Source organism: Hylobates moloch, unplaced genomic scaffold, assembly GCF_009828535.3.
Source record: "Hylobates moloch isolate HMO894 unplaced genomic scaffold, HMol_V3 SCAFFOLD_21, whole genome shotgun sequence".
In the NCBI taxonomy this organism is placed as follows: Eukaryota; Metazoa; Chordata; class Mammalia; order Primates; family Hylobatidae; genus Hylobates; species Hylobates moloch.
In genome coordinates this window covers 14525578-14550043 of record NW_026652296.1, presented here as the reverse complement: position 1 = coordinate 14550043, position 24466 = coordinate 14525578, and the positions used below count along the sequence as shown (strand labels likewise).

Sequence of the window (24466 nt, the reverse complement as noted above, 5' to 3'; positions counted from 1 at the left end):
TTTCTTTCTTTCTTTCTTTCTTTCTTTCTTTCTTTCTTTCTTTCTTTTCTTTCTTTCTTTCTTTCTTCTTTCTCTCTTTCTCTCTGTCTTTCTTCTTTCCTTCCTTCCTTCCTTCCTTCCTTCCTTCCTTCCTTCCTTCCTTCCTTCCTTCCTTCCTTCCTTCCTTCCTTCCTTCCTTCCTCTCTCTCTCTCTTTCTTTCGAGATGGAGTCTTGCTCTGTCGCTCAGGCTAGAGTGCAGTGGTGCGATCTCGGCTCACTGCAACCTCTGCCTCCTGGGTTCAGGCAATTCTCCTGCCTCAACCTCCCGAGTAGCTGGGATTACAGGCATGTGCCACCACTCAAGGCTAATTTTTGTATTTTAGTACAGATCGGGTTTCACCATGTTGGCCAGGCTGGTGTCAAACTCCTGACCTCAAGTGATCCACCCGCTTCGGCCTCCCAAAGTGTTGGGATTACAGGCGTGAGCCACCATGCCCAGCTGTGAAGTCTTAATCTAAGTCCTTCCTCTGCATTAGGTTTCATCCTCACACTCATCACTGCTTGACGTTATGTTATATGTGTACATGCTCATCTTCTATATTCTCTACTTCAGTAAAAGCGCCATGAATGCAGAGCCTTAGATTTGACTACTAATGCATTCCTAGTGCCTAGAACAGAGCTAGGCACATAATAGGCACTCAATAAATAGTTGTTGAATGAATGAGTGAACTGTCCCATTGAATCCTCATGACCATCAAGTGAGATGGGTATGATTCTCTCCCCTGTGCACATGGGGAAACTGAAGCTTTAAGAGACCCAACCATTCTTGGAGCTCCACACCTGTATTTCACATGGGCTGCTAGAAGTTCTAGATGTTTCTTTCCCTGTTTTCTCTCATCTTAAAACCAATATGGTTAAAGCTGAATTTTTTAGCTCTGCATCAGATTCCAGGGCACATTCACTCATTCCTCTGCTCAAGTAGCTTTCTTAATTTACACTCCTCCTGTTTCTGTTGGTGGTACCCCTTGCCTAGATGAATAAATCCTACTACATGGAAAGAAACTCTGCCTCCTCCCTCAACCTAGTCCTGCAGATTCGTGTGGGCCCTCAAGGTTTGTCCTTTGCAGGATCTCACTGCCACCCCCTATTCTCTCTTCTCGGCATCTCAATCAATCCTCACTATGAATTCTTCATCATCCCTGGCCTCTTAGCTAGACAGGTAGGTTAAGGAGTCTGAGTGAGTGTCAAGAAAGGGCGCAGGCTTTTGGTTTTTGCCCTTTGGGACTCTATGCTGGGCATCCTGGGCTCCAGGGCCTTCCTGCCTCCAATTCCTGCCTCTGAGCCAAGCTCTGTAGCAGCAGCCCAAGGGATCTTGTTAAAATGAAAACCAGAGCATGTCATTTCCTTGCTTAGTAGTCATCAATGAACCTGCACTGTCGGTGAGGAGGAGGGGAAACGCGTACTCTCACATGTGGTTCACGGGAGTGTCGTCTGGTACATTTCGGCATTATCTATCGAGATTCCGAATGCATGTGCTCTTTGACCCAGCTTCTCCACTTCCTGAAAATTATCCTGCAGATATACTCCCACAAGCACAAAATGATGTATGTGTAAGGTTATTCACTGTAGCACTGTTCGTTGTAGCAAAAGATTGGAAACAGCATAAGTGTCCATCGGTAGGGGACTGGTGAAATAAATTTTAGTGTATCCATAACACCCATTAAATAAGAGAATGAGGAAGCCCTTTATGTACTGATATGGAATAATCTTCAAGATGTATTGTTAAGTGAAAAAGGCAAGCCGTGTGTATAGTGTGTTTATAGCTACCATTCATGTAAAAAATAAATACATGTACCTTATTTTCTTGTACATGTACAGAATAGCTCTGGAAGATGCATGAGAAAATTACATTGGTTGCCTTGGGGATACAGACTAGGTGGCTGGGGGACTGGATGGGGTAAAGAATTGCTACTAAATGCCTGTTTGGACTTTCTGAATTTTGAACCTTGAGATGTATTATCTATTAAACATGACTTAATATTTTCGAGTGAATGCGTCTAAGATCTCACAGGATATATACACCAAGTGGCTACCTTTGGGGCTGCAATTACCGGTGATAGGGAGTGGGAAGCACTTTCTTTTTTTTTTTTTTTCTTTTTAGCATTTCTTTAATGTTTGAATGTTTTATAAAATGTATTACTTTTGTGGGGAGAAAAAATAATGGAGATATTTTGTGTGAGAAAATACAATTATAACTGTGCTCGTGGATTGGAATCCTCTCCCTTCTCCCCCAGACAAAGGAAACACACAAACAAAAACCCAAAACCCAAATCCATCAACTCCCCCCAACCTCACTTCCCAGCTTTGCCCTTAGAATGAAATCCAAGCTCCTTAGCCTGGCTCACACCAGCACAGTCAGGCCCCTGCCACCCTCTCCATGTTACCTCTCAACAAACCTGATTGCCCAAGCCTGAGCTGCTTACAATTCCCCTCATGCCCTAGGCTGTTCCGCTTCTCTCAACTTTTGCCTGAGCCATACCTTCTACCTGGAATGCCCTTCTCTGAAATCTTGGTCTGGCAACACCTTCTTCTTCTTTTCTTCTTCTTTTTTTTTTTTTTTTTTTGAGACAGGGTCTTGCTCTGTTGCTCAGGCTGGAGTGTGATGCTCCAGCAGCTCACTGATAGCTCAGATAGCTCACTGCAGCCTCGACCTCCTGGGCTCAAGCAATCATCCCACCTCAGCCTCCTGAGTAGCTGGCGCTACAGGCACCTGTCACTATGCCTAGCTAATTTTTTCTTTTTGTAGAGATGGGGTCTCTCTGTGTTACCCAGGCTGGTCTCGAACTCCTGAACTCAAGCGATCCTCCCGCCTTGGCCTCCCAAAGTCCTGGGATCACAGGGGTGAGCCACTGCACCTGCAGACACTTTCTTATCCTTTGTAGATTGCTGCTACTTCCTCCGAGAAGCCTTGCATCCTAATTCCCACATATCTGCCTATCCTCCTGCCCCATGGGGCTGTGAGCCTCACAATGACATTTGATAAACATTCTGTGCTGTCTGACATCTCATTCCCCGCCTTCACCCAAGCCAGGCCCCTCCTATCCTAGGAGCAGTGAGAGCACCCCGCTGGAATCGGCAGCCACTCCCAGCTGTGTGACCTCAAGTGAGTCACTTCACCTCTCTGGTCTTCAGTCTTCTCATCCTGTCCTCCTCGCACTCCCCCAAGGCTTCTCAGAGATTAGTCAGGTTCTAATGTCACCGTGAGTGAAGTGGGGGACAGCGGGTGGGCGTGCTGCACCATCTTTTGGTGGTGTTGGGGGGATAAGCAAGAAAGAAGCCACTCTTCCTTAAAGGTCTCTGTGTCTTAGACACCCTTCCTTAAAGATGCCTGTGTTTTCCCATCAGGTCCTTAACAACTGCCATGTGGGCAGAGCTCTCAAAACTGCTGAAACCAGCCGTCCTCCCTCCCCCAAACTACACTTGTGCCCCGGAAGAGCTCACACGCCTGCTTCAACTTAACTCCAAGGACAAGCCGCTTAGTTCGGACCTTTGAGGTCCTTTTAGGGCACCCACAGCGGCTGCTTCCTACCTTTCTGTTTCTCTTCCAGTTTTGGAAGAACCCCCCACCCCATTCCTTTTCTGTTCCTCTGCCCTTCCATCTTCCTGCCTGGCTGCCCCTCCCTCTCCGTGAACCTGGACCCTCCTGCTGTGCACAAGGTGCCCCCTGTGCTGTCCTCAGAGCTTCTGGGACAGAAGGCTCACAGCAGACGTCTGGGGTGGTCCTCGCCCCGCCCCTGGCCCCGCCCCACGGCTCCACCTCTGGCCCCGCCCAGCCCCTCACCGGTCTTGGGGTCCACGGTGAAACGGTGCTCGCCGTCCAGCACGCTGTACACCAGCCGAGCGCTGCTGCCGTACGTGGGGTCATCCGCATCCGAGGCCATCACCTGCATCACCGACGTGCCTGGGCCCGGGGGACCAAGCGAGACAGGGGTCATCTGGGGATGCTGAGCTCGTTCCCCCACTTCGCCTCACCCCAGCGAAGCTGGGAGAGGAGACCCTCGGGAGACCTGCGGGAGGCCATCGAATACAGCCCCTCACGGTCCCCATCCCCACTCTGAGCCCCAACCCTCTTCCTGTTTTGAGGCCTTTCTAGTGGGGCAAGTGTGACCATGGAGTCAGATCTGGATTCAAGTCCCCTTGGGGTGGTTCCCAGCTGTAGGACTCTGGCAATGAAAGGCAGCCTCTTTGAGTCTGTTTCCTCTTCAGCAAAGTGAGGCGAATCCTAGTGCTTGGTTCACTAGGTTGAGGGGATGAATTCTAAACTCCCAGCACAGAGCAATTCAGAGAAGTTTCTCAATGATGGCAACAATCATTACAGTCATCACAGTCAGTTGGAGCCAGGACTGGAAACCAGGACCTGACTCTCAACCCAGGGGCCATTCTACCCACTCCAGCTCCTACTGATTCTTCAAGGGACTTCTGCCTCCTCTCCCCGCATCATGGTGGTAGGGGACAGCCCAGAGGGACAGACCAATTCATCGGGAGTCAGAGGCCAGTGTCTCTTGGCCCCTGGCAGGAGAGGGCAGCACCCAGCCTTCCCTTTGGAAAGTTGTTGGCTGCGGGCCCTGGTGCCCTCCTCGCCCCTCCCCCTGGGTGACCAGACAGCCCACCCTCAGACACACACACTTCTCCTCATGCTCTGCACGTAGACTGCTGGGGAGAGTATAAATTGGATAAAAGTCCATCAAACAGCGGCAATTAAGTTATTGATTTTCGACGCTGCCTCATTAAACCGGGAGCTTCTTTTGGTCTGTCCCAGAGATGGCTCTAATTTGACATCATGTTCAATTTGACGAAAGCAGGGCTTGGGACATGAGGCTAGACCAGGTGGGGGTGGGGGTAAGGGTGGGGGAGGGTCAGGTGGAGGGGTCAACAAAGCCATTGAATCCACTCAAACCTTTCCAGAAAGAAGAGGGTGAGTTGGAAGACTCAAGAGTGAGTCTTGGGGGTTCAGGATATGACCCAAAGGGAAGGAGATGGAGACCCCACCTCACAGAGATGCCCTCTGCTGGGTGCCTGCTGGTGGGGCCAGGCAGGCCCCTCCCAGGCTGGGCTGGGCTCCCTGGGCCAGCAGGGCTGCATGCTGGGAGGTGAGGTCAGTTCACTGCCTGGCTAATGAGTGAGAATCTGGAAGTGCTACTGCAGCAATTCTGCTAAGCCCAGCCCGCTGCCCGCCTCTCCCGCCTCCAGCCTGGGGCCCTCGATCATTCCAGACACATGTATTTATTTTTCACTCTTTTGCATTTCTCATTTCCCTCTCCAGGTTCCCCCTCCCAGCCACGGTCTCCTAAAATGTCTCTGCAATGCGCCTCTCTCTTTGGCCACTCCAGCTCCATGTCAACCATGTCAGAGTTGCCCAGAGAAGCTGAGGAAGAGGGATGGGCAAGCCCCTTCCCTCCAGATCCTGGTGCCCAGGGGTCTCCTTCTAAGGGAGGACACAGCCCCAGGTGCCTCTTGCTGGACTGGAATTGTGTCCTATTGAGACTCATGACACACTGGCTTCACCAGCCACTTAAATCCATCATCTCTAATCCTCATAGCATCTCGAAGATGCAGAGTGGGCCCCCCCACCTAATATTACAGGTAAGGAATCAAGTCAGACAGGGGAAAAGATTTCACTGAGGGCACAGAGTGAGGAAGTGGTGGGATTTGAACCTAGGACTCTGGGATGCCAAGTCCCTTCTGGGAAGCAGTGTCAGCACAAGTACAGTGACTTTGGGGACGGTGGTCTGGTGTACTGAGTCACAACCAGTGATGGCACTGCCACTTATTAGAAGTTTGACCTTGGATCTGTCATGAACCCCTTTGTGCTTCAACTTCCCCATTTTGTGAAACGAGGGTGGTAGTATTACAAATCTCCTGAGATCATTTTGAAAATTCAATTTCCACGTCCAGCACCGAAGACAGTGCCTGGACCATGCCAAGAACCCAATAAGTGCAGGTTGTTGTTGTTATCTCAAGAGGCACAGCACGCCAGTATACAATGGCACAATTATGCCTCCCTCACAGAGGTGCTGAAATGGGAGAAGATACATAAAGCATCAGGCTCATGGTGGGTGCACAATAACTAGTGGCTGTTGTAATTGTTATGAGAGAGGGTCTCCCTGTCACTCCCCTGGCATGTCCCTCCCACTCCCTGGGCAAAGCACAATGCAGGGCTGAGTGACTCCCCAGAGACATGGCTGAGCTCTCTTTCTCCCTGGCTGCATCCCAGGGACTCCCGAGGGGATGATGGAATCATTTCCCCAATCCAGGATTCTTTATTGCAGCCATTACAGTTAGTGCCGACACGTGGGAATGGTAAAGGGTCAGTGATTCACCACTGGTTTCCCAGGCCCCAGAGGAATGGCTTTCTTGGGCCACACACCCCCTCCCACCTTCTTCAGAAGTCAGCAGCTCCCCAGAATTGGCCAACAAAAGGGTGCCAGGCTTGTAGCTACTGTGGGACCACCTCAGGGTGGTCCCACAGATTCAGCAGTTTATATTTCACAGTGCCTCATCATGTCCATTCTCTCCTGCAGACTTCACACCAGCTCTGTGATATAGATGCAGTGGTTTGTTGGTGAGCCAGCTCTGAGGGGTGGAGGGGTCGGGAGGAGTGCCCTGCTTTGTAATGTTTGCTGATTTCCGTGGTGTAAATATTCTCACCATGGCCCAGTTTCAAGCTACCAACATGATATCAACTGGCCCACAAAACTCCTGAAAATCAACGTGTGGCTCTCGTGAGCTGGTATGAGCTGACTCCAGCACACCCCTGCACCGTTCCCATTTCACAGCTGAGGAGACTGCTATGCACAGTGAAGGGTGCAAACATGAATTAATAATGAAATCCATTATGAATTATGTATCATTATTCAATAACTGATAAAGATAGCTTCCATTTATTAAATAACAACTTTGTACTAGATACTATAAGCCCTTTTTGTATATGATAGAATTTACAAAACAGGGCCTTCAGATAAGCTTTTAATATTTTCACTTTAAAGAGGAGGAAATGGAGGCTGAGTGAAGCTAAGTAATGAACCTCTTAGTGCTTCCATTTCCTCATTAGTGAGATGGGTAAGAATACTACCAAACTCATGGATCACTGTGAGAACTCAGATTTCCATGCTCAGCACCAAGGACAGTACCTTGACAAGTTCACCTGGTGCAGAAGAGAGGCAGGTTTCAAACCCACGTGGATCTGATGTCAAAGCCCACATATATCCTGCCTTAGAGGTAGGAGGAGGGGCTGCTTGGAGTAGAAGTAGATAGGTGAGACAGAGAGAGGGAGGACTCAGACACAGGAGCAGGGGGGCAGAGGAGGGGAAGGACAGGAGCTGGGTTTAGATTCTCCCTCCCCTACAGCTGGTTCCAGCCCAGACTTCCAGAAGTAGAGCTGGGACTGGTTGACAGGAGTGGGCTGCTGTCCGTGGTGCTGCCGTCCAGCCCTTCTGCTAAGTGGCGGTTAAGGGCCTAGGTCCAGGCTGGAATGGGAATGGTTGCCCAGCTGATTCTTGGCTAAACAGGATCTCAGGGCCCATGGATCCATGTGGAATGTTAGATATGGAAAGGCTGGTCCTTGAAGAGCACAGAAATCAGAGCTTCTCAACTTGGCAGCACGTCAGAATCTCTTGGGAGCTTTAAATGATGTGGAGCCCCATCCCTGACCAATTAAATAGGACTCTTGGGGAGAAGCCCAGGCAAAGGTATTTTCACAATCTCCAGAGTGCATCTAAAGTGCCTCTCGGTCTAAAAACTGATGCCCTAGATCCAATCCCTCACTGAACTGATGAGGAAATTGAGTCACAGAGGGGCTCAATGACTTCCCCAGGGACACATCATTAGTAAGCAGTAGGGAAAGATTCAAACTCAGGTCTGCCTAGCCAGCATGCTGCCCTCCTGCACTAATTGAGCCTGTTCTGAGACTGACACCCGGAAGGAAGCAGGTAAGATGATGTTGCCACCAAGTCATTAGAGCTCTTCCCAGCTGAAGTCAGCATGAGAAGTCGGACACTCTTCAGAGGAGAAGCCCCTCACATCTCCATGGAGACTGGGTGGGCTTTGGCATCACAGAGTCCTGGTTTCAGATCCTACCACTTCCTCACTCTGCACCCTCAGTCAGATCTTTTACCCTTTCTGATCCATTTCCTCACCTGTAACATTAAGGGGTGCCCATTCTGAGCCTCTGAGCTGCTATGAGGATTAGAGATGATGGATTTAAGGACCCAGTGTATCGTGGGTGCCTAACAGAAGCTCATTCCTTCCCCTTCTCTCCGTATCATCAGGAGGCACCTGGGGCTGTGCCTCCCTGAGTAGGAGACCCCTGGACACCAGCATCAGGAGGGAGGGGGCTTGCCTACTCCTCATCTCTGGGTTGTTCTGACTTGGTTTGTTGTGGAACAAGAATTGGAATGTGTGTCCTGGATCCCAGGCCAGAATTCTTTCTTTTCTTATCCCTTAATCCTTGCTATCTGTGAGGTTCAGTTGAGGCTCCAGACTCAAGTTCCAGACCCCCCAGGAGGAGCTCCCCAGCTGGCTCTGGGAGTGGGTGGTGCTGCATGGAGTGGAGCTCAGGGATTACAGACATAAATTCTCATTCCAGCCCTGTCCTTGGCTGTGTGTGGCTGTGGAAAAACTTCCCAATCTGATTGGGCCTCAGTTCCCCTTCTGTAAAATGGAGATAACACTTTATCATTCCTGCCTCCCTGGGTATAGCAGACCCCTTAATGAGAGAAAGAGATGAAGCACTTTGGAAAAGAACAGAGGTCTCAGCCAAGGTGACCACGTGTCATTATTATGAAGACGTTTGTAATTATTATCATCCTGCCTCTTCCCTACCTCCTTTTGCCACCCCACTGGGTCTGGGGAAACCCTAGGCTCACATTTAGCTTCTCAAACATTTATAAAAAATGAGTCCCACCCCTGCTGCTGCCAGCACTGTGCAGAATGCTTTCTATTAAAAATTAAAAACCACTTGTCGAGTCTCTGGGAACGTTCAGATTACATAGGAAAAAAGCCCCCTCTCAACATCCACCCCTGCTGCCCTCCTCCCAACTCCCTCTTCGATCATCACTTAGAATGCCAGCTGGCTGGGCTGGCCTCGACCCTGCTTCCAGCCTCCCAGCCAGGGCAGCCTAATGCAGATGAATGGCACACAGGAGATGCAGGAAAGTGGCTGCATGGGAGGAGGCAGGTCCAGAGACAAGTGACAGAGAAGGCGGCACAGAGAGAGGGGTCAAGAAAGCGGGTAAGAGAGAGAAAGAAGGGTCAGAGGGACAGAATTTCGTGGGGCAGAGACAGAGAGAAAGCAGTAGAAACAGAGAGGTTAAGTAGGAAACCAGAGGAATCTAGAAACAGAGACAGAGCAAATAGAACAGAGACAGAGGTACACATGGAGCAGGAAGAGGGGGCAGAGCAGGAGGAGGAACTAGGAGAGGAAGGTGAAGTTTGGCCTGGTGGGGTGAGGGGCCTCCTGCATTGCACCTTCCTCCAGAGTCTCCAGGGAACCTGAAACACCCTCCCCTCCTCACCTTTTCTTTCCTTTCGGATCCTGGCCATGGAATTGCCCATCCAGGCAACCCTTGACTGTGTGTGTGTGGATCTGCTATGTCCTCCTGAGAGAGAGCACTCTCTTATATCCCAAATAGACCCACAAGCTCCTCTGTCCTCTCAACATTTACCAGGCCCTCTGTTATGCAGTCTAGTGACTTTGTTTGTTTCGGACTGCAACATTTGAAGTATCTGTGATAGCATCCTTCTACTCATGGCAGAAAGCAAACATTTTTGCTTATGATTCAATTCCATTCATTCTCTCAACATCTACAGAGCACCTACTATGTGCTAGATCGTCGAGGTCAGGATGGTAGCTTTATCATCTTTGCACCCTAATGCCATGTGGCCACAGGGCCTGGCATACAGAGTGTGCTCATATTTGTTGAATGATTTGTTGATGGAAAAGACAAAAAGAGACAGGGATATATTCCTCCCTGTCCAGATTACCCGGGCCATGGGGCCAACTCCTGAGGGCCAGGGCCTCGGCTCCTGTCTGCTGCTTCTCCCCACCAGAAGCCTCCTGTCCCGTTCCCCCCAGCATGGGTGGTGAGAGCCAGTGCCGTTGCTAGGCAAGGAGATATTGCACGTATAGATCTTCCTGGACTTTAATTAAAAACATCTTTAGAAGTTGTCTCTGCAGAGACCAGCGATTGATTCCTGGCTTGGGCCTGCGGGCTGCTGAGCTACACTCTCTCCAGCTACAGACGGGACAATCGGAGGCTCCCAGCCTGCTGCTGCCCTCTCCAAATGATATCCTTGGGGAACACAGTCCTTCCTGCCTTCCTCCTTTCCTCTCTGTTCCCCCAAGCACTGAATTTAAGAATCAGATAGTGTGCTCTCCCAGTTTTACTTTCCTTCCCCTTTTGAGCCTCGGTTTCCACAGCTGTAAAATGGGGATGTCAGTATTTAACCCAAGAGAGTCCCCAGGATGCTGAAATGAGATTAGGGATGTGAAAGTGATTTTCAAGCTGAGAAGTTTTGTGCAAGAAATGGTCGTGACTCTTTCCTCAAAGAAAGCTATGGATGCCGAGCCAAGGAACTCAGGTTCTGGTTTCCGCTTCTGGGTCTAGTTCTGGCTTCAGCTCTTACTGTGGAACCTCAGAAAAATCACTTTGCATTTATTTCTTCATCAGTAACATGAAGACACTAATACTGATCCTGCTTATTCCCCAGGATTGTGAGAATAAAGCGAAATAGCTCTGTGAAAGCAGTGCTTGCTGATAGCTATTATTTAGTGAATATCCCAAGAAGTGCAGGCTGTACTACCAAGACAGTCTTTTCCCATCTATTAAGGATGCTGCTCACAGAGGAATTGAAATACGTGGAAAAGTGCCCATTTCTACATTCTGTTGAGCCCCAATCCCATGGTCTGGCAATGTCAATTCTATGGCACGTGAGCTATGACATTCTCCTTCCTTTGCCCATGGCAGACATCACTAATCCATCATGGCATTTTTTCTGCCAAGGCTGAATGAGATCTTAGACTCCTTCTCAATACAGCCTAACAGTCACTACCAATTGATCTGAGTTAGCACAAGAGACAAAACTGATTTGCTACCACTTTGAGGTCAGGGGTGGTGTCTTGCTCATCTGTGATCTCTACATACCCAGCAAAGTGCTATGTACATAGTAGGCCTAATATGTGTTTATTGAATTAAAAACAACTACTTCTCTGTCCTCTGTGGGGCTATATATAAAGTAGGTGCTAATAAATGTTTGCTAAGTTGGGTGACTCATCTTTGCAAGCCCTACAGAGCCAAGTACATTGGAGGCCTTGTATATAAGGGGTGCTAATAAACATTTGTGGATTTAATTCAATTACTTATCTTTACATCCCCTGCAGTGCCCAGAATAAAGTAGTGGTTAATAAATGCACAGTGAATTGAATTTCTCATTTCTGTCTTCGGTATCTTCAGTAGTGCCAGGCATAGTGTCTTGCACAAGTTTGGCATGAATAAGTAGGAGGAGTTGAGCTGGGTGTGGGAGACCTGTGAAATCCTCTTGCCATCCCATGGTCAGGTTGTGACAGCCTAGGGAAGGGGTGTGCCTCCCTGACATTGAAAGAATTTCTAGTCCAATTCTTCTCTATCAAAACTTACTCCCTGTTGACGTATTCAGCATCAAGCTGTAAATTCCCTCTCTCTGCTGCTGACTTCCAAAGTTGTATCTTTAGCCTCATCTCTCTCCTGATGTCCAGACTCATAGATCCAACTGTCCCCTTGATATATGAACTTGGATGTTCGGTAGACACCTCAATCTTAACTTGCCCAAGAATTAATTCTTAATTTGTTCTGCAAACTTGCTCTTCCTGGAGCAGTCCCCATCTCAGCCACAGTAGCTCCATCCGTTCACTTGCTCAGGCCCAAACCTTCAGCATCATCCTTGTCTCCTCTGCCTCTTACTCCCCACATCCAATCCCTCACAAACCCTGTTGGCTCTACCTTCAATGTACATCCAGAATTCCATCTTGTCTCACCATTCACGCTGGTCCAAGTCACCATCACCTCTTGCTGCAATATTGCAATTGCTTCCTCATTGGCCTCCCTACTCCCAACCTTGCCTCCTACAGTCTATTTTCAACGTGGCGGCTAACAAGTCATTCTTTTAAAATATAAGCTGGATTAGATTACACCTCTGCTCTCCATCTCACTCAGAGTACAACCAAAAACCTTTCAATGGCTACCAAGCCCTGTGTGATCCATTGTCTGAGGTATTCAGACTCCAGATATTCTCCCACTCACTCACTTCTCTTCAGCCACAGACCTCCCTGCTATTCCTCAAACATGACAAACATGCTATGCCTCAGGACCCTTGCATTTGCTGTTCTCTCTGCCCGGAACATTCTTCTTGTAGCTTAGTGGTTGTCCAGGTATGGTCTCCATGCCAGCAGCATTGGGGAGTTTGTTAGAAATGCAGACATTTCTAACAGCCCAGACCTCCTGAGCCAGAAACGCTGGGGGGACAAGGGCAGCAATTTGTGTTTTAACAAGCCCTCCAGGTAATGTGGATGCACAAAAAAGTTTGAAAACCACTGTTTCACAGAGCTCCTTGTTCCCTTCCTTCAGATCTTTATTCAGATGTCCTCCTCCAGAAAGACAGGCCTTCCCTGACCCCCTCTATCTAAAATAACACTCCCCGCAAATTGTTCCTAACTCCTTTATTCTGCATAGCACTCACACCATCAGGCATATTAATATTCATTTTATATATATTAATATATATATCTATATATGTATATATAGATATATATGTATATATAATTTATATATATGTATATATATATAGAGAGAGTGTTGCATTGTCACTCAGGCTGGAGTGCAGTGGCATGATCTCTGCTCATGGCAATATCTGCCTCCCCAGTTCAAGCAATTCATCTGCCTCAGCCTCCCGAGTAGCTGGGACTACAGGTGTATGCCACCATACCTGGCTAATTTTTTTTGTATTTTAGTAGAGACGGGGTTTCACCATGTTGCCCAGCTGGTCTTGAACTCCTGAGCTCAGGCAATTCGCCTGCCTTGGCCTCCCAAAGTGCGAGGATTACAGGCGTGGGCCACTGCACCTGGCCTATTTTATATTTTTAATTATTAATTTGCATATTATACATTTGCTTATCTCTGTCCTGACTCTCCCTGCTATAGTATGTAGGTTTCCTAAGAACCCCCAATGCCTGGAACAGTGCCTGGCACATAGCAGGCACTCAATAAACATCTGATGCTTGAATGAATCCTCTCAATGCTCAGAAGGGAACTTGGGGTCCAGAGGGGGCAGGAAGTCGACCAAGGTCATGCAGGGAACCAGGAGTCCTGACTGTCAACTCAGGACCCATTTGGCTGCATCAGGCTTAACATGACTGGTGTGCCCCTGCTCAGAAGCGTGGCTCATTGGAGGCCCCCCGGCACACTTCCCTTCCCTTTTAAGCTGTGAGTGGTTTAATTTGCAAGCACTGCTGCCTTTCATGTCCCAAGCTGCGTCCCTGCTCCCTCTGATCTCCGAAGCTGCCCGGACCCTGGTGCTGCTTGTCGGCCCCGCCCTCCGCAGCTGGATCAGGAGGCTCAGTAATTGTGACTGATTTTCAAAGCTGCCTGGAGTCTCTGCAAGCACCCTGATGTCAGATTTGCTTCCCTTTCAAATAGTTGCTCAAATGAAATAAACTAATTTAATTTCTGCTTCTCCCTTCCCCCTCCTGGGTTCTCAGCTGGTCCAAATTGAGTCCTCCCACCTCCCGACATTTTTCCTGAGTGGACTGTGAGAGTCAGTGGGCTGGGAGAGGGAGTCAAGACAGAGCTGGGTCTCCATAGGCCAGTGCTCATAAACTGGGGGCTGCCTCTGCCTCCTACTCTCTGCATGACCTTGGATGAGTCCTTGCCCTTCTCTTGGTCTCAGTTTCCCCACCTGTGAAACAAGGACCCTTGCCATTCCAACAACCTGGGAGCCACGCCCAGCAACTTGCTCTGTCACTGACTTGCTATGTGACTGTAGGTGCTTTCTTCTCTCTAAGCCTCAGTGTTCCCATCTGTTCAATGGGGATGCTGCCATTAGTCCTGCCACCTCTCAGAGTCGCAGTGAGAGTGAAGTGGTCATGGAGGAGCCACCATGGTGGAGATGAGGCTGCTCTTCCCCCAGCACCTCCCCATCCTCAGCCCTTCTCCACAGTGCAGCAGAGGGAATTTTCCAAAATGCAAGTCTTCCCACGTCACTCCCTCAATTAGGCCTTTCCCAGGCTACCTGCTTTCCTCTAGTCCTTCAGATGGGGCTCCTGCTTCCTTCTCTAGCATCAGCTCTCCCCACCTTTCTGGACTTTTTAATGCAGAAATGTGCAGGTCAGTTTTAAGTGAAGGGGGACAGGGCTGTGAGTTTAAGTCAGTAGGTGGGGGCTGCCAGACCTAGAAAGTCAGGGACTTGCTGTGTGACCTTGGACGTGTCACTGTCTCTCTGAGCCCCAGTTTCCCCATTAGCAAAATTATATGCTAAGTTCTTGCCAGCCTCTGAAATTCCATATGTCTTTGCCATTGATAATATCCAAATTTATCTCTCCAGCCCAGACCTCCTCTGAACCTGGATATTCAACTGTCTTGTTCAAGATCTCCACTCAGCAGCCTAATACGTTTTTCTAACTTAACAAACTTCACACCAAACTCCTAATTTCCTCTCATCCCCCAAATCTGTTCCTTCAATCTCAGTAAATGGAAATCCATCTATTTAATTGCTCAGGTTACAATCCTAAGAGTCATCCTTGAGTTTTCTTTCTTTCACACTCCATATCCAATCCATTAGCAAGTGCTTTCAGCTCTACTTTCAGGATATATCCAAAAGGCGACCTCTTTTCAACACCTCCACTGGTACCATCTTGTTCCAAGCCACCATCACTTCCTGTTCACAGGCCACCTGCTTCTGCTCTTGCCCTCTTTTCTGCCCATCTATTCTTCATGAAAGAGCCATGGGGTCCTGATCATGTCATTTTTCTGAGCAAGACCTTCCATTGACTTCTCAGCTTGTTCAGCATAACAGGCAACGCCCTGGCTATGGTCTACATGGCTGCATGATCTGGTCACCTTGTTTCTTCCTGGCAGAATTCAACCCCAGGGCCTTTGCATGTGCCATTCCCTCTGCCTGGAATGCTCTTCCCCAGGGCCCATGCTCTCACTTCCTCCAGGTCTTCAGAGAAGCCTTACTGGACCAATGACCTAGTCGTTCACTTGCTTATTGTCTGTCTTCCTTAGGAAGAATGGGCCCTCCATGACAGTAGGGAATCTTCTGCCTTTTCACTGCCATGTTCCCAGGGCATAGCATGTAGTAGGTACTCAATAAATATTTGTTGAATGAATGAACATACTCATATAGACACAGCATGTCACATGCACACACAGGCCTTAAAGTGCTTCTTGGCTAGGTGTGTGTGTGTGTGCACATCTGCATATATATGTGGAACACACATGTACATCAGGCATGCATGCATGCCTGTGTGTGTACACCAGTCTGCACTCACATCCACAGCCCCACTGTTCCCTATTTCCCCCTCATCCCTTGCCCACCATTCTCTCTGGTTCACCTCCTCCTTTTCCCCTACTGGCTGCTTGCTCATTATCCCAGCAAGCTGCCAGATTTGGCCCAACTTGGGGAAGCTGGGCTTCCTCTCCCAGGAGCTCAAGTACTCCTGGCCTCTGACATGCAGCCACAGAGCTGGAAGGTCCAGAGAGGCACAGCATCCAACCTTTGGCCACAGCGAGTCAGCAATGGAGTGTGGCTTAGGACCTAAGGCAGCTGCTTCTTGTCTAGCCTGGCTTGCAAGTAACTTCGAGTAACATGGTAGGAAGGAGATGGCGGCTACTGGCTTGTGCCCCTCACCCCATGACTCCAGTTTCTACCAGAGCCAGGAACCCTGAGCTAAGTGGGGCCTTGATGGTCAGATACGGTCTGGGGGTTTCATGGTGGGAGAAGGCAGAGTCGTGCAGCTTTAGCCTCAGTGTCCTGCTGCTGTGTGCATGGCACTTTCTGAGTATGGTTGTGTCTGATGTCTACACAGAGATGTATATTTCTTGTGTGTGCACTTCACTTTCTATGGGCATAATCATGTGTGCAGTGCTCCTGGGTGTGTGCAGTCATACCCAGGTAAGTGCAACTGAATCTGTGTCTGGGGACTTAGCCATCTCTGTGTGAGGCTCTGTCCCTAGCTGGCTGGATCTTGGTGAGCTGTGGCTTCCTCTGGGCTGCAGACAGAGCTGCCTGTCTCATTCATCTGCCTGTGCCTGTGCCTGTCTGCGGCTGCACACCAGGGGAGCTGGACCCCAGGATGCTCATGTCTGCTTGTGGCTTTTGCCTCTGTCTCTGTACATGGCTGAGTCTGTGCAGAAGTGCTATCTGCAGAAGGGCCCGTTTCCTGCCTGGGGTTGTGCGTGGCTAGGTCAGGGTGTGCAGTCGTGGGTCTGAGTGTGTGGTTGGGCCCTGTTTCAGCTGTGTCCCAATCTAGCTGTTCCTAGTGGTGGGTGTGCCTCAAGATGGGACTGTCTGTGTTGAGGTTGTTGCCAAGGGCTGTGCTATGTCTATGTGCAGTTGAACTTTTGTGAAGGGCTCTGTCAAGGCGTCCAGCTGTGCCTGTGTGTGTGATTCTGTGCAGCTGTGCCTGTGCGTGTGACTCTGTCCAGCTGTGCCTGTGTGGGGGACTGGATCTATGAATGGGGTTGTGTACCAGTGCAGTGGTGAGTTGTATGAGGGGCTGGGCTTGTGCATGTGGCATGTCCAGATCTGCGGCTGTGTCTACATATGTGACTGGGTGTGGCTGTATGGGCATGTCCAAGGGCATCACTGTGTCCACATGCAGGTCCACGTTCATGGGGGGCTGTGTCCACGGATGTGGCTGAGGTCATGTGTGTGGTTTTGTCCAGGACTATGCTTGACCTCAGGGGGCACCTGAGCTCACATCTGTACCCTGTACCCTGGGTCAGTAGGCTCTGTCTTTTCTGTCCCTCCCCAGAGGATCAGCTACTCCCCTTGCCAGCAGGCTCCACTTGGGGATCACCTTGATCCCATCTCCCACCCCCAGGGCCCACAGCCCACCTGTGGGTGAGAGCTCGGCCACGCTGCCAATATAGGGGCCATGCAGGAAGCGGGGCTCACTGTCGTTGATGTCCTGCACCTTGATGATGAACTCCGACTCGGGCTCCAGTAGGCGGTTGGTGGCACGATCCCGAGCCTGGGCCCGCAGCGTGTAGAAGGTTTTCTGCTCACGGTCCAGGCGCTCCATGGCATGAATGTCGCCTGTCAGCTCGTCGATCAGGAAGATGGTCCCAGCACCCTCGCCTGAGATGGTGTACTTGATGGCCCCGTCACCCTCGTCTGAGTCAGAGTGGATCTGGGGAGGCAGAGAGGAAGGCAAGGTGGAGGCTGAGGAGGAAGCTCCTCTTGGCCTCACTGTCCCATGCCATTGGCTGCCTATTCCTAAGCCCATCTCTTCTCCAACACATACACTTCTTTAGTGAGGACACTGAGGCCCAGCAGCCATGCTCACTTCCATCCCTTGCCTGGAGTGTTTCCTCAGCCCGCTGGGGCCCTCCCTGCCCCTGGACTCTGCTTTCCCCTCTGCATTCAGAGCTATTGGCCTCGGAGGCAGATCTGAACACGGCCTCCCTGCTTACAAACCTCCAGTGGCTTCCCACTGCCTTCACAAAGAAGTCCAGCACCACCTCCACACCTCTCTCCCCTTTAGCACGCACAGCTCTGAGGCTTCTGCCTTGGGCCCTGTCCTTGTTTCTTTGCCCGTGGAAACTCTACTCACCCTGCAAAGTGCAACAAAAATGACACCTCTTTCAGAAAGCTTTTCTGGATCCTCAGTCTCCCCCTGCCCCCAGGATCTCTCAGTACATCAAGCCATCATGATCATGTTCAGCCTTGTAGGATGGCTGTAGCCAGCACTTCTCAAACTCTAGTATGCATGCAGTTCACCTCGGGATCTTGTTAAAATGCAGATTCTGACTCAGTAGGTCTGGGGCCAGGCCTCAGACTTTGCATTTCTAACAAACTTCCAGGCTGCTGGTCCATGACCTCACTATGAATTACAGGTCCACTGCTCCCTAGACTCTGCACCCCAGGAGATTGGGGTGGCATCTTCCTCATCTTGGTATATGGAGAACCAGGTTCAAGACATGGCACATGACAGGGAGTGAAGGGAGACAGGAGGAAGGGATGTTAATTGAAAGAGCACCTTCTATGTGCTAGGCACTGGCTAAGCAATTTATGTATTTTTCTAGTTCAAGATGCTTTTTTTAAAAACCTGCTAGAGTAGGTTTTGCTATCTTTATTTTACAGATTTTTTTTCCCACTTCCTGACGAAGATTGGAGAGGTGGGATGGGTTCTTCAAGGTCAGGCCACTGGAAGAGCTGGTCTGACTCCACACTGGGCTTTACCGCTCCATCTAAAGCCTCCGGAGAGGAGCCCAGGGGAAGGCAGAGACAGTGCAGCCTGGCCCAGCCTTGGCTCTGACATCGCCTCCCTGTGCGTCCTCACCCATCACTTTGCCTCTCTGGCCCTCAGTTGCTTCATCTGTAACATGGGAATCATATTAGCATTGTCCTCCCAGAGGTACTGAGGGGTTTGCTGAGTTGAGAATCCACACAAGGCCCTTAGCAGGTGTCACCAAGTGACATTTACAATATTTAGCAGCCAGCATGGTGGGGACACTGCCCAGGCAGTGGTACTGCAGCAGGATCCCTGCTGGGCCAGGCAGGAACCCTTTGGTTGCTGGATCACAGAGAGGCCCAGGGGGCTGAGAGAGTTGGGGCGAGGGAGAGGAGAGGGACAATTTACTGCAAGTATGGAGGTTTTTCATGATTTTAACAACCAGTACAACTATACCAGTTTGTACTAGCTGGAAATAAGCCCTGTCTGAGACATAATAAGTGCCCAATAAATGGCAGCTATCGTTATTATTATATTATTACTAAATGTTAGCTATATATAATCAGGATTTAATCTAGGCACTATTAGGCTCCAGATTCCAGGCTGTTTTCACTGCCCTGAGATCCCCTGGGTGAAGAACCAGCAAGAAGTCTGTTTTCTTGCAATCAGAAACACCTAAGTCCTTATCTTCCAATGCCCAAATCTCCCAGGCAGCTTCGAGCAGAGGAAAATCCATTGCGATGAAGCTAATGGCTTTGGGCAGGTCCCTGCTCCTCTCTAAGCTTCCATGGAGATGGAGTGTGGACAACAGATTCTCAAAAGTTCCTTTCAGGCTGGGGTGCTGGGGACCCCAGCCCACTCAGCAGGAGAACAGGTGCCCATGAAGTCATCACGAAGGGGGGACAAAAGCCCATCCCCTGCCACGCGGGAGGAGCCGGGGTATAAATTCTGCTGGTAGAACTTTGTGTCTGAAAGGTGGATTATAGAAGTGCCATTTGGAAGATTGAATGGCCCATAAACATTTTCATATTTCATTAGCCGATTAATGGGCATCTCTCTCTTTTTGGCGAGTCTGCTGATTCTCAGCAGAAATTGCGGGGACTAAATGGAGGCGTCTGGTGGAACCTTTCCGGGTCCCCGTCCTGTTATAGATTGCCCCAATTAATGCCCATCCTGGGCTCCACTGAGAAGCCTTCTTCCTGTCCAGTTACTGTTAATAGATTTCTCATAAGTGGCTGGATTGTAAAAACCTCATAACTCAGTTTAATGCCCCCAATAAAATTATTTCAGGACATCAGCCCTGAATCATTGGCAGTGCTGAGGATGAGGAGACCTGTCTCTCCTGTTTGCTGTTTATACATTTTTTCAACCATTGCCCCAGGGGAGATGGGATGAGAGGGGGTGATTCTGCTCCCTTTCGGGGGCCTCTACCCGCTTCCTAGTCTGATCTGTTGTCTGCTTATTTCATCAGCAAACACTTCAGAGCAGTGTGGTAGAATAGACGCCATTCAAAGAGATGCTAAACAGCTATAATCTTACTAGACTTCATCATTGCCCTGTGAAACATTATCATTCCCATTTCTCAGGTTAGAAAACTGAGGCACAGAGAGGGGAAGTCGTGTGCTGTGTCACATGGCTAAGTGTGGGAAGCACGCTCCTGACTCTACCACTGACTAATGTTGGGACCATGGGTTTGTCAATTTTACCTCTCTGAGCCCCTGTGTTTCCACCTGAGAAATCAGACCAAGCCCTACTTGGCACAGGTGTGGGGAGGATTAGATGTGAGCATGTTTACATTGACTCTGTTAATGGTTGTTTCCTTCCCTTTCCATCTCCTGGGTCCCCATGATGTCCCTGCAGCCCTTGACGTTTTTATTCAGACCCCAGGCAGGGCTCACTTACGAGTGAGGAATGGAGAGGAGGGAGTAGAACCTAGTGGTGATGTCATCTTCTGTGGAATATGACACAGAGCTCATGCTGGGGCCTACTGGCTGCTCTCTGGGGACTGCAGAGTCAGACAGGGGCAATTGGCCTGGGCGGGAGCTAAGATCTGGGAGTTATGAATTCAGGCCCAGCTGGGGCTGCCTGCCCTGCCTGCCTGGGTCCTGGCTCCAGAGTGAAGAGGGAGTGCCTCTGGCACTGCCCTAAGAAGATATTTCTCAGGACTCTCAGCTGCAAGTGGAGGCTGGAAGATGGTGCCCTCATTTATTGAGAACCTACTATGTGTCAGACATGTGTTGCAGGCCATCTGCAGAAATTGAACTTGACTTCGCGGGGTTTGTAAACATATCCCTATTTTCCAGGTGAAGAGACTGAGATGGCCCCCGGTCTGTTTGACTCCAAAGCCCAGTTTGGTTTCTCTGCAGTCTCTGGGAATCTGGCTAGTCTGCTTACAATGCCTATAGCAGAGGGTGAGGGAGAAAAGGGGAAGGAGTGGGCTACCGGGTGGCCACTGGGTTGCACAGCTGGGGCGGTGGCCTTGACACCAGTCTTTTGCCCTGTGCCCAGCAGGCCACAGTCATCGGTGGCCTCTTCTCTCTAAGCCTCCATTTTACCATTTGGGAAAGAACCTCAAACCACAAATCAGGAAAGATTATGTGCTTTGGAGTCAGAAGCAGCTCTGTACCAGCTTCAGCTTTGCCAGCATCCTGTGCACGACCCTGGGCAAGTGGCTACCCTTCTCTGAGCCTCAGTTTTCTCATCTGTAAATGGAACTGATATTGCTTCACCATACATATTCTGAAGATTCGTAAGATAATATATGGAAGCTCCTTGCACTTAGTAGGTGCTCAATGTAAATTAGTTCCCTCTCCTTTTCCTGTCCTGGTCTCAGGAGGGGTTGAAGGGTCAGCTAATTCATCCCCTATCTCCTGATACAAGAACCACACAGACTCAAATCCTAACCCACTGGAGATCCAGGGGCCATGATCCAATCAATGCCTTCTTGTCTTTCAAACTCAGCTTGTTTCCTCCTCCAGGCAGCCCTCTCAGATGCCCTCTCATTTGGTTGAAGAGACCTCACCTGCTCCATTCCTGCCCCGTACACATGCCCCTCTACTCCACACCCTCTTGTAACTTCTAGTGTTGCACATCTGTGTCCCCAGCTGTCATGGGCCTCAAGGTATGGACTAAGTTAGGTTTGTCTCTGTCAGAATTCTCTGTGCCTGGCACACACTAGGTACCCTGACAAGGCCTGCGGAGAAAATACAGGGTGTGGGAAAGTGGAATGTGTGTGTGTGTGTGTGTGTGTGAGTGAATGTGAGTGTGAGCTTGCAAGCTCCTTGAGGGTCAAGCACCTGGCTGTTTATTCCATCTCCCCAGCACCCAGCACGGGGACAGCACCAAACATATTGAATAAATGAATAATAAAATATATAACAGTCATCAGACTCCCCCAGTTGTCTTCTGGGATTTCTGGAGGATTCAGCCACTCTTAAATCCCAGGTATGGATGGACAGTCGCTGGGAACCTAAAACACTCCAGGTACAGTTCTAGACCTTTTACTGCTATTTCATTGATGTCTCATCTTGTGCATCAGAGCTTACTCTCTCCCCGTGGTGTAGATGGGCAAACTGAGGCCCAGAGAGAGTCTAAACCCCACCTAAAGTCACACAGGTAATGAGAGACGGCCCCAAAGCCTGACACCACATTCAGAGTTCTTTCTACCACATCAAGTGTGGCCAGCCCTGGAGGAAGAATCCCCCTGAAGCCCCATCCCTTGATCATAAACAACACAAAAAACACGAGACTGACGGTTTCTCATCCCAGGGGGCTGAAAAATGGGATTTATGAAGCCATTAATTACTTCCTCCTAATTAAATCAAAATTAAATGCGAGCAGAGGTACGTTTTCCTTATTAAAGACAATTAAACGGACAGTGCGGCTACACAAATAAAATGAGTCCAGGATTTAAACAGAAAGCAAATCAAATAGAAAGCCTCCCCGGAATGAGGGGTCTGTTCATGACGGTGCTACTCGTAAACCAGGAGTTCATCAATTTTCTTTAAATATTAGCAACTTAATTAAATCTGCTCTCCTCCCCACTTTAATCCTGCCGTATATCTAAAATAGATCTCACCGCCTACAGGAGTTGGTCATAAGTGCTGACCCCATAATTCTATCTTTTTTTTAAAAAATTAAAAATCCTACAAAATCCACATCCAGCTGACAGAAGCCTCCGGGGAAATTACAGTTCGGAAAAGGGATTAGTCAGAGTACCCAGATTTTATGGAAATGCTGGGAGGTTGCTTTGAGGGTGGGTGTCGTGAGAAGGTTCGGGAGAGGTGGGCCAGGGTTGCCAATGGGGGCAGGGCCGTGGAAGGAGTTGTTTGTGTGGGGCCTTGGCGACAACCACGGGGCCCAGCGGTTCCTGTGGGTGCTGACAGGAGCCTGGCGGTGAGTGATGGAGGAGGCGGTTGTAAAATAGGTTACCGTCGGGCGCCCGGGGTTCACTCTGCGGATGGTGCTGTTGCTAAGCTACCTTTAGAATTCGACAAGGACGGATGCTCCGAGTGGCTCCCTGGGGTGGGGGGAACCAGGAAGCAGTGAATTAACTGAAACCGTGGTGAAGTCCTTTCTTCCTGAAGAGTGAGAGAGCGTGGTATGAGAGTGTGTGTTTGCATTCATGTGTACCCACACAAGCACTCGTACATACGAGGGACTCAGCTGGAAAGGGGACAGGTGGCTTTTAAAAGCCCAAGCTCATATTCCTAGGGTGTGGGGGGGGTGGGCTAATGACAACCTTCCCCCCACTTAGTGGTAGGAAACTGTAATGTTAGGTTGCCAAAAAGACTTTTTGGGATTTGGGGCGGGAGTTCATAGTTAGATGGTACACTCAAGATGGTGGAACTATCCATAATAGTGAGACTTACAAGGTAAGACTTAACAATAATAAAAGTGAATACTTACTGAGCACGTGCCAGGACCCAGAAAGTATTCTAGGTTCTTGACAAATGCTAGCTCACTGACTCCCCAATGCCAGCCTTTGAGCTGGGTCCTAGTAATAGCCTCACTTAACAGATAAGGAAACTGAGGCACAGAGAGGGTGAAAACAGTCGGCCGTCTGTATCCGTGGGTTCTGCATCAGTGAATGCAGCCGACCAAGGATCGAAAACATTCAGAAACAAAATTGGGTCTGTACTGAATATGTACAGATGTTTTTCTTGTCATTCTCTAAACAATATAGTATAACAACTATACTATACTTGCATAGTATTTATACTGTATTAGGTATTATCAATACTCTAGAGATGATTTAAAGCATATGGGAGGATGTGCATAGGTTCTATGCAAACGCTATGCTATTTTATATTGGGTTTTGGTATCCATGGGAGGTCCTGGAACCAATCCCCCATCGAGAGATACTGAGGGACAACCGTAATGTGCCCAAAGTCAGGAAGATCATAAGCAGCCGAGCTGTGATTTGAGCCCACGGAGTACAGCTCCAGGTGGCCTTTAACCACACACAATGCCACTTCTCATAAGAAAGTGTACATTGGGCAAATATTTGCTAAGAGATGGAAACTTCTTCTCCCTCCCTGGATGGAGTGTTTTTCTGGAGGTGACCCTGAGAGTAAGAGAGCAGGGCAGGGGCTCTGGGTGAAGGTGATAGAGGAGGAGGGTGACAAGTCACAACAGCAGTGGCAATGTGGAGAGAGGTTGCTGGGGGAAACAGAAAGGGCCCTAGGCCCAGCACAGTGCTTGGCTCCTGGCAGCTGCTTAATATGAGGCTCTTGAAGTGAGCACGGAGATTGTGTTAGGACACCTGGTTTCTTGGGTTGGTTCTGCAACTATATTGCTGTGTAGCCTTGGCACGATCTTCTCTGCCTCTGGGCCTCAGTTTCCCCTCCTTCTAATGAAGGGAGCTACAGGGCCCTCCCCTGCTTATAGACTGTGGTTCCATGAGATGGGGGTGGGGTCAGCTCACGCTGTTGAGGTGATAAAGGCTAGGTAGGGGCAGATGAAAGCGTGAGTCAGCAGCCGGTTTTCTCATCTTTTCA

General features: G+C 49.5%; 1 protein-coding gene across 2 annotated transcripts in view; it reads right to left on the bottom strand.

Annotated features, from left to right (window-relative positions):
* The window catches only part of CDH22 (cadherin 22), a 135570-nt gene that overhangs the window by 50378 nt on the left and 60726 nt on the right, over positions 1 to 24466 (bottom strand). For both annotated transcript variants that reach the window (XM_032142249.2, XM_058432849.1), the window contains 2 exons: positions 17129 to 17423; positions 3822 to 3941 (listed from right to left, as the gene is read on the bottom strand). In XM_032142249.2, the coding sequence (XP_031998140.1) occupies positions 3822 to 3941; positions 17129 to 17423 (415 nt within the window). The remainder of the gene's footprint in view (positions 1 to 3821; positions 3942 to 17128; positions 17424 to 24466) is intronic.